The sequence below is a fragment of the Perca fluviatilis genome, chromosome 11 (assembly GCF_010015445.1).
Source record: "Perca fluviatilis chromosome 11, GENO_Pfluv_1.0, whole genome shotgun sequence".
Taxonomy (NCBI): domain Eukaryota; kingdom Metazoa; phylum Chordata; class Actinopteri; order Perciformes; family Percidae; genus Perca; species Perca fluviatilis.
Genome location: NC_053122.1, coordinates 34,825,032 through 34,835,127, shown reverse-complemented (window position 1 = coordinate 34,835,127; position 10,096 = coordinate 34,825,032). Strand labels below are relative to the sequence as shown.

Here is a 10,096-nt window from a genome sequence, read left to right as displayed (position 1 = left end):
TCACTATTATTTCCATGGTTACCAAGTAAATAAAATATTTAAGGTGGATTTTGTTGAGGGAGGTGGAAATGACGGAAAACGTGGGGACAGACTTATTTTATTCCAAAAATAGTTTAAAATTGTGATATACATATGGAATTCCGATGGTATGATAATATTTTATTTGTCCACAAAAAAATTATTTAAATCGATCCTTTAATATAATTTTTTAACATTCAAAGAGGGCCAGTCTGGGTTAGGGACAAGCATAAAACTGCAAAATCTGCTCATAAACAGCCTTGCAAAAGCATTTTTAAAAGAAAACAGGGGCAATATTTGGTGGTTAGGATGTATGAACTTCATAATGACACATAATGTATTTGTGCATTTGTTTGTTTATTTATTTACAAAAAAGGCCAAGGACACAAAAGTGCCTGTAGTCGGATAATCACTGATAAACGTTAGGAGTAGTGAAAGAATAAATCACATAGAATATGTCGTTTTTTTAAGACTCTTTGTTTAATCTACATTATGCTCTTGAGCTAACTGATGTTTACATAAAATCATTAATGGGGCAAATTAAGTGATCACAAGCATTACCTTCATATTTAGTTTTCACTAGACTTACATGGTTACTGACCTGCTTAACATCACATTTGGCAATAGAACATGACCCGTAGTTCTTACAAGAGTATTTCAGACTTTGATTACTTATGCGTGTTATGTGTCCGTTATTACAATACCACTAAGGACTTTGAAGGCAGCATTGCATCACGTGACTAGTGCACAGCTGAGGGATGCTGAGGCTTGCCCGTTGCTAGCCTGTTAGCCATTAGCCGTGTCCAGTAATCCTGCCAGAAACAGCCGTTTCTTTTCACCTTTTCAAAGAAAATCACCCGGGGGAGATATGTTACAAGCCATGGAGAGGATACAGCGCACGTGGTCGTCTTCTGTATCTCCTCATATCATCAGCTTTTGGTTAGATGTCAATGTCATAATTTGTAGCTAGAGCTGTCCAGTTAGCTCAGCTAGCTCGTGTCTGGTTAACGCAGGACCAAGGCCAAGCGAGAAAAGGGAGGCCGTCGGGTGAGTAGCTACATTAACGCTAACCTCTGTTTTTCACCTATTTTACCAGCTTTTCTCTATAACCAACATCACATCGCAGCTTGGTGCTTCACAGCTGTTCAACTGCTTTGCATGTTTTCTAATATTGAGATGAATAGTGCCTTTGTTGGCGGTTGTAACGTTACAGTAACGACACTATTAATCATGTAGCTACATATCGGCCTTAATCATCGAAAAATAGAAACGTTAGACAGTGGAGATTAACGGTACGCACACAGTCTGACAATTCAAAGTTTTATTTTCTTGACGTGTATTATGATGATAACATTGCTAAGCTACACGATTTAAAAACAATACGTTGGATCGCAACGACAAGGGGCGGAGCCAGACGTTGTAAACATTAGCTAGGGGCTAACCCTAGCCCAAACCTAGGGGGGGGTCCAGGGGCATGCTGCCCCGGGTGATTTCTTCACAAACTATTTGATAATAGAATGCTTAGCTAATAATCTGTACATCGTTTGGGGAAAAACATGATCATATAGGGCCTACATCCTATAATACCTTGTTATTCTCCAACTGTCTTTATCATTCTTAAACCAGAACACAAAAAGAGCACACCTACAGAGCGTAAATAATAGCATTACTAATCTTAAAAGCCATTTTTGTTGTACTATGCTGGAGAAGACAGAAGAGTTCACAGAATGAATGTTTAGCTGCAAATCTGCTACATTTGAATCATAATCCCATAATAATCTGAGCTACTCTTGTTGCAAATCAAGGATCCCTATAAATGCCAACTAAATGTGGTCTTCAATGCGCTGATTTGAAAATTAGGCCAACAAAAGGACATTTACTCAATTATATTTATTAGGGGAATAGCATAGTAGTAGACTAGTAGTATTAGTAGTAGCATAGAACAGTTGAAGTTATTTTAAATACTTAAAAGATTTGGGACTTTTGACTTTTGAGAAATCTCCGCCCTTAATGACGTTAGTTTGGTTACTTTTTGTGTCTTAAGATACACTAATATGCTTCTATACATGTATTATTATTATTATTATAATGCTTCTTTTTCATAGAAGTTGTTTAATGTGACGGTGTCAGTCTGGAGGGCAGGTTGCAGGGACTGGTAGGGTTACACAGTTTCTGATACGACCACCTGAACACTTCTAATTATTTCCTCTGCACAGCGATGTTCTGCATTCTGTATTTGCTTGCCAACCCAGTTTGTTGAAGCCATATCACCATTATTTAACAAACATATTAATTACTTCTATTGAGTTAAATATTTTAAACATAAAATGCATTTTTTATGGCTCCACTATCACTCCAATTTAAAAGTTCTAGATGTGTTTTTACATTGCCCCCTGCTCCAGGAAATATTTGGCATTTTTAGAAACGGTGACATCCTGATTTTTTAAAAACTGTTTTCTGTGGGGCTCCAGCATAACTTAGCCTTCACAACATGGCTTTGTACTGATGGACCCATTTGGTAAATGGGGAATTATGAGGATTTTGTGTCTTGCTTTGCGACATTCTGAAGTTTGTGTGTGTTTTGTTCATTTCCAGTAAACAATTTTTCTATCTTTTTTTTTTTTGAGACCTAGAGCTGGAGCTTCCTTTGCTCTCTCTCACATCGCTGAGACTTGTGTAGAATCTTACAACCTCGTGTTGTACTTATGTTGTCATTTCAAGTCGCCCATACTTTCTGGCTTGTTTGTAATCCACCAGGCAGTTGCTGTGTAGGTGGACGGAGGAGGAGAGGAGTAGGACGTTGGCCCTGGATCAGACCTTCTGAAGTCCCCTCCACTGTGGCCTTGGTCACCGTCACCCTCAGCTGAGCAATGTCTTCGTCAGGGTGCTGCCACCTACCTGGCTCCCTTTGTGATTACTCGGGGAACGCCGAATCTGATGCCTCCAAGGATTCGGAGGAGTCCGATTCTACCGCGCAGGCCCAGTACATCGCCAAGGTGACGGCTAAAGATGGCCGCCCACTCTCCACCGTTGTCAAAGCGGTGAGCTTGCAGAGGTAAGAGAGGGAGGAACTCACATGGGGGCCCTAATGAATATACTGTAATTACATTGTGCTTTGGTTGATCATCCCATTGTTGTCTTCTCTGCTTTGCTCCACAGTGACGTGGGCATGTGTCGGATCTGTCATGAGGGAGCCGGAGGGGAGACGCTGCTCTCCCCCTGCGACTGCACTGGCACTCTGGGTAAAGTGCACAAGAGCTGCTTGGAGAAGTGGCTGTCCTCCTCCAACACCAGCTACTGTGAACTGTGTCACACAGAGTTCACTATTGAACGACGACCACAACCACTCACACAGGTTAGTGAGTTTTTTTGCTGCAAGGATAAATGTTTTTACTGTCTTTTTTTGTTTGTACAAAAAGAGGTGGAAATGAGCCAGACTGATTTGTCCAAAGCAACGGAGACTGTTTTCCTTAGGCCTTGGACTCATATTTGAAGTATTTTCGAAGTGTCTGTTATATTAATTTTCAGCCATGTATAGAGCTGCAAAGATTAATCGCCAACTGTTTTGATAATCTATTAATCAGGTCGAGTTAAAAATTCTCTGATTCCTGCTTTTAAATTGTGAGAATGTTTTGGTTTCTTTTCTCCTTTGTGACAGTAAACTGAATATCTTCGAGTTGTGGACAAAACAAGATATTTGAGGATGACAACTAATTAACTAACAACTAATCGGGAAAATAATATAAAATATAATAATTAAACAGATTAATCGACAATGAAAATAATCGTTAGTTGCCGCCCAAGCCATTTAGGCTATGTTAGACGGAAATAATCTGAAGAGAAAACGCAAAAGTGGCGTTGCGTTCTCAGTTTTTATTCCGCGTTAAGACGAGAGTTTTGTGGGGGTATTTGTGTGCATATGGTGACACAAAAGTGTGTGAAATTCAATGTAGTATGCACGCCAGGCGGCTAGGTGGCACTGCCACACAACACCAAGGCCGCACGCCTACGTAGAACCTTCCTTCTACTTCTCTCCTTAGTAGCGCGAAACCAAAACATGTCAAAGCGAACAACAAAAGCTGACAATTTTGTCTGGAGAGACGAGGAGGTGGAGTTGCATGTTTGTCTGATGATGACCGGCACAGTCGACCGTGATAAGCCACAGCACAGCACCCACGGGAGCACTACCAATATCCTGAGCCTCGCAGCCCTTTAGCTGCTGCTTGAGAGCGAGAGGCAGCGGGCAGAGGAGGCTGAAGCAGACCCTCCTCTGCCCGCTGCCTCTCGCTCTCTCTCTTCATCCGCAACGTTGTCGCCTACTCTGGCAGCTGGCTCAAATGAATAGCCTACATATGGTCATCGAACTTTAACAACCTTATCCACATTGTCGAAATCAATTAAATATTGAGCCATTACATTGAAAACCTTTTAGATAACAGGAGCCTATAATTTCTGTAGCCTACTCCGTAACAACAGACTACCTGGACGCCTTTTTCTCGTCTCTCTCCACACCTCTGTCTTCAGACTTTTGCCTTTTTACCCTTTAGACGGTAACGCGACAGTGGAGCATTTTTAAGATTTCCACTCTGGAGGGTGGTTTCACTTTTTTGCGTTTTTTTTAAGCCCCTAAAAACGCCGTCGCCGTATAAACGAAAGGCAAATCCGATAAAATATTTTGTCGTTTTCATCCCAGCGAGCGTCATCGCGTAAACAGGGCCTCAGTGTGTGCCAACAAGTAGCATCTCCAGGATATGAGATGATTTGCTCACATTGATAATATGTTCGCCTGACCATATTATCATAGCACATCATAGCATTCTATTCAAAGTACAAGTTTTAAAAAGCATTAATGCATTCATGTCAGTATATCCATATCAGTTATGCAGGAAACTCACCTTTTTAATTCTCATTTACTAAATAGCTTAATGTAGTTGTAATAGTCATTGCAAACTGAGATGCCTCAATCAATCAAATTAACACTAAAGCTGCCTACACGTAGCCTGACGAGCCAGATGAGCCAGACCCACATCCAGATGTTGGGTCTGGGAACTCACCATTTGCAGGGCTCAATCCGAGGGGCGGGATAAACGGTTGTCTTTCAAATTCCCTCTGCACGCAATAGGATAGCGCTACAACCAACCAGAGCAACGCTAGTTGATAGATTCAACTTTTGCCGTATCCGGTCAGTAAAACGAACACATCTTCCTTTTTTAAGAATGACTTCGGTGCCGTTCTTTGTTCTTTTCTCAAAGAAAAGCTTAACTCCAAGTCTTCCAGAGTCGCAGCCAAAGCCGAATCGAAAGACCGCTGTTCGACAGCGGCAGCAGCCATAAGCCCGCCCGCCGACTCTATACACGATGTGATTGGCCCGGCCAGAGTTTGTTTTTTCCAGCTCGCAAGCCAACGGAGAGTTGCTAGACAACGCTAGGATGAGTCTAGATTGATTGATTGATTGATTGATTGATTGAACCAAATTAACCCATGATTTTGCTCTCGTCCAGTGGCTGAAGGACCCAGGCCCTCGCAGTGAGAAGCGCACGCTGCTGTGCGACATGGCGTGTTTCCTTCTCATCACGCCCCTGGCAGCCATCTCTGGCTGGCTGTGTCTGAGGGGAGCCCAGGACCACCTGCAACTGAAGAGCAGACTGGAGGCTGTCGGCCTCATCGCCCTCACCATCGCCCTCTTCACCATCTACATCCTCTGGACACTGGTAACTAAGGCATTACTTAGCTTATTCTCCTGTTACTGAGAAAAACATGTTTATGAAGTCTATGTACTTCTGTTGAGGCGCTGGCACAGAATAAACAGGTTTTTTCTCTGCCATCTTCACACCCCACAAGCTGCTTCTAGTATATATATTTTTTTCTTGGCATCCCAGATAGATTTGACAAAACAAATCAGAAAAGGATTTATTGCCAAGTAATTATCACTTACAAGGAATTTGCCTTGGTTGTTGGTGCATACATAAACATACTAAACATGAATATGAAATAAGCAAACAATAACAATACAGAACTAAATAACACATACTTATAACCATTTAACATTAAGAAAAAAGAGGCTGTATGGAGGCTGTGTGAACCAGCACACAGACACAATACAAAGACAACCACAGCCACAGATGTATGTTCTGCTTATGGTTATTGTTGAAATTATGAGACTGTTTTCTGGTCCCATTGGGACCTTGAATAGCACCTGAACATAGTAAAAGCACGTTAGGGCATGTGCAACTTGATAATCTCTGGCACAGAGCACTCATTTGTTTGAAAGTTGGCCAGATAGTTCATGCAGGCTCACACATGCATAACTCATTGAGAAGATTAAGAATAATATATCTTTTAATCTGCACCTATCCTTAACTGAATGTAACTGGATCACAAACTTTTACCTTCAGCAAAACAATCATTCGAAATGCAAAATTGTGAATGATTAGCCCTTTTGCTCCCAGGTGGTGTAGCAGACGCAGCTTCAGTCAGCATATTGTTGCAGGCATACTACTCTGGCTCAAATATCTCGGTGTCAGTTTTATTGACGTCTGTCTTTTCCTCCCTGTGTCACCGCTTGTCTTGACCCCCTCCCACTCTTCTTCCATCCAATCTCAGGTTTCATTTCGGTATCACTGTCAGTTGTACTCGGAGTGGAGGAGGACCAATCAGAAAGTGCGCCTGCTCATGCCCGACATGAAAGGGGCCCACACCACTCAGCGTTCTGTGCCGACCAAGTCGACCAAGAAAATGACTGACGAGACCATCGTATGAGTGCAGAGCGGTGGCAAGAGGAATATTTAAAATAACGCCCGCCCACTGAAGCGCTCTCTAAAACAAAACAAAAAGTAATCTTATTAATAAACTTTTGCACTTCATAAGGACCATTTTGAGAGGGGAGAGCTACTTTCTCCTCCTGTTTTTCCTTTGTTGAAGCACTTGATGTAAACTACTACAGTATTGGCCGACCACAAAAGTGGTTTTGGGGAAGAACTCATTCCGGAGTCAAAGTCGATGTCTGAAACACGGACAGCCAGCGCTGGGATGTGAACGACTGAACACCGGACTACCCAGCCCAACTGTGTGTCCCTGATACAAACTTAAGAAATATTAAGACACAAGCTAATGTAGCAGGATATTACTGATTCAGCATGCTACTACAGTATAATATGAAACATATTCACTACCTATAATTCCCCATGTCCCTTCACAATGTATTTAGCTGTGTTTTTGAACAATGGGCAGCCAATAATAGCCCGGCAGAAGGATAATAATAACCTAAAACCTAAAAAAACCATGATTGACAAAGTCTGTCTGTGAATATTCTTCAAGTCGAGGGCAACAGTCGCTCATACCAACGTTGTTGTCTACAATCTGAACCCCTTTAAAGTTTCCTGGTAAAGCTTTATCATTGCTGTGTGAACGGTGGAAATTGAATATTTTTTTCCTTGTTTAGACAAGAGCTAAGGCATCACATATTTGTCAAACTTGCCCCGGGGGTCAGTGAAGATTGTACTGCGTGGGATAACACTAACTGCAGCCGTTAAACGGCAGTGCAGTAATGTATAGGGAAATAGTATTGAAGGTGTGGTAAAAGTGTTCTTTTTGGGGTTCTAATTTGGATAACGTCTCTACTATTGTCATAAAAGTGCATTAGCAAACAGCCCTGCTCCCCTTGTAAATGCACCATTCATTAATTGAGATACCTAGCAATGACCAGTAGTTATGTCCTACATCACGAGAGATTTGATTGAAATTAGAAGAGATCCAGTGTTCACAATAGTGAGACTATATACTTTTGTCCTATATAAAAACACAGATGTACCAGAGCAGGCTGGTACCCAGTAAAGGTGCAAAAGAGAAATGTGTTTTCAGATGTCAGTGTATGCACCACATGCTATACAAAGTATTTTGTGTTATTGTAGTCTTCCTGTTGCATCCCCCCCACCCCCGGAAAGTTGGGTTATTGTGCAATAAAACATGAGGGACTCCTGGACTAAATCAACGTGAAATGTGACTTGTCTGTTGGTTTTAGGTAGTTCACCCTCTAAAGATCTTCATCTAGTCTTTGGCAATATATCTAATGATCAATGACTGTGGGGGTCATGCCCTGAGATTTCATAACCATCTTAATAATTGTTGTTTTAATATGTTTGTGCTGGGAGACCTTTATCATTCATTATTTCTAAGATGGTCATGGTGTATACCAGTGATTCCTAACCAGCGGTACTTGTACCTCAGGGGGTACTTCTGCAGTTGCCAGGGGGTACGTGGAAAGATTGGAGAGTAGCTCATATAATTAGAAAAAAAAATCTAAATTATGATGATTCAAATATATCCAAATTAGCCAACTCAGCGTCCTTTTGGGCTCTAAATGGTCTCCATCTTTCAAATACATCTCCAATATTTACCCAGACGGGTTTGTTACGTTGCTGGTCACGCAACTGTTAGAAAAATGTTTTTTTTTAGGTCGGGTAGAATCTATCTCCGTTGATCCTGTTTGTTTGTTTGCTGCTTTCATGGCTGTACTACCGTTACAGCTGTAGCGCGCTGGGTTTACATTTTTACAGGTGTATCTGGCAACCCGGCCTAGCTGTCAAACTGGGCCGTTGATAACAACACGCAGGCCAAAACACCAACGGAAATTCCGTCACGGAACGGAAATTTCAAAAGGAGAAAATGCTGGCATTAGCATTGTTGTCAGAAAAGATAGTATTTCAATTTAGCTTCCTTAATATCCGTGACGCATTGGGGTCAGTTTTGGATTTATTACAGTAAATAGGGGAAAAGGTTCAAATATATAGCTAAAAGTAACGTTAATGGATAAATGGTTGAAACATTCAGCTTCACTCCAAGTAGTAGTAGGCTAGTAGTAGTACAATTGCTGACCAAACCGACTTGTACTTTGACAGTTCAATTGTATGGAAAAAAATGAACAATATCCACTTTCATATAATTTATATTTAAGTGTTTGGAACATACATTGGGAATCGATGACGGAGTAGGTGTGTTCATCTGACAGGGCTCACCAAAGAGATTGGGAACCCCTGGTGTATACAACAGATATGACATTCACTCAATCACTGTATTAAGTACAATTTCAGGTACTTGTACTTCCATTTTATTCTTTTATACTTCTACTCTACTACTACATTTCAGAGGGAAAGTGCACTACAATTACTTTACAAAAATAGTTTCTAGTTACTTTTTAGATTAAGGTTTCACGTGAAACGTACAGTACAGGCCAAAAGTTTGGACACACCTTCTCATTCAATGCGTTTCCTTTTTATTTTCATGACTATTTACATTGTAGATTCTCACTGAAGGCATCAAAACTATGAATGAACACATATGGAATTATGTACTTAACAAAAAAGTGTGAAATAACTGAAAACATGTCTTATATTTTAGATTCTTCAAAGTAGCCACCCTTTGCTTTTTTATTAATAAGGGAAAAACTTCCACTAATGAACCCTGACAAAGCACACCTGTGAAGGTAAAACCATTTCAGGTGACTACCTCATGAAGCTCATTGAGAGAACACCAAGGGTTTGCAGAGTTATCAAAAAAGCAAAGGGTGCGTACTTTGAAGAATCTAAAATATAAGACATGTTTTCAGTTATTTCACACTTTTTTGTTAAGTACATAATTCCATATGTGTTCATTCATAGTTTTGATGCCTTCAGTGAGAATCTACAATGTAAATAGTCATGAAAATAAAGAAACACATTGAATGAGAAGGTGTGTCCAAACTTTTGGCCTGTACTGTATGAGTTTGTAAAATTCAATACATTGCTTATACACACATACTGTATGTACATGGCTGGCAAAGCGAGAATACTTGACCTCTCACCTCCAGATATCTAAATGAAAATGGGTTCTATGTGTATCCACGAGTCTCCCCTTTACAGACATGCTTACCTTATGCAGTTTTTTTCTTGTCAACTATCATGATTTCACAAATGGTTTACAGATTTGTAGGCCTTCTATTAAAACAATGCTTGAAAAATAGTGCAAATAGCTGCTGTCAATGGGGGGTGAAATCTTAAGGGAGCATGCCTCCCCCAGGTTTGGGCTGAGTTCTGAATGTTTA

General features: G+C 40.8%; 1 protein-coding gene across 1 annotated transcript; it reads left to right on the top strand.

Annotated features, from left to right (window-relative positions):
• The first annotated feature begins 737 nt into the window (after positions 1 to 737).
• LOC120568916 (E3 ubiquitin-protein ligase MARCHF2-like) lies at positions 738 to 8,015 on the top strand. The gene is made up of 5 exons (XM_039816668.1): positions 738 to 1,065; positions 2,776 to 3,073; positions 3,178 to 3,373; positions 5,520 to 5,729; positions 6,622 to 8,015. The coding sequence occupies exons 2-5, from the start codon at positions 2,889 to 2,891 to the stop codon at positions 6,775 to 6,777; spliced, it is 747 nt and encodes a 248-aa protein (XP_039672602.1). The 5' UTR covers positions 738 to 1,065; positions 2,776 to 2,888; the 3' UTR covers positions 6,778 to 8,015.
• Positions 8,016 to 10,096: the final 2,081 nt, after the last annotated feature.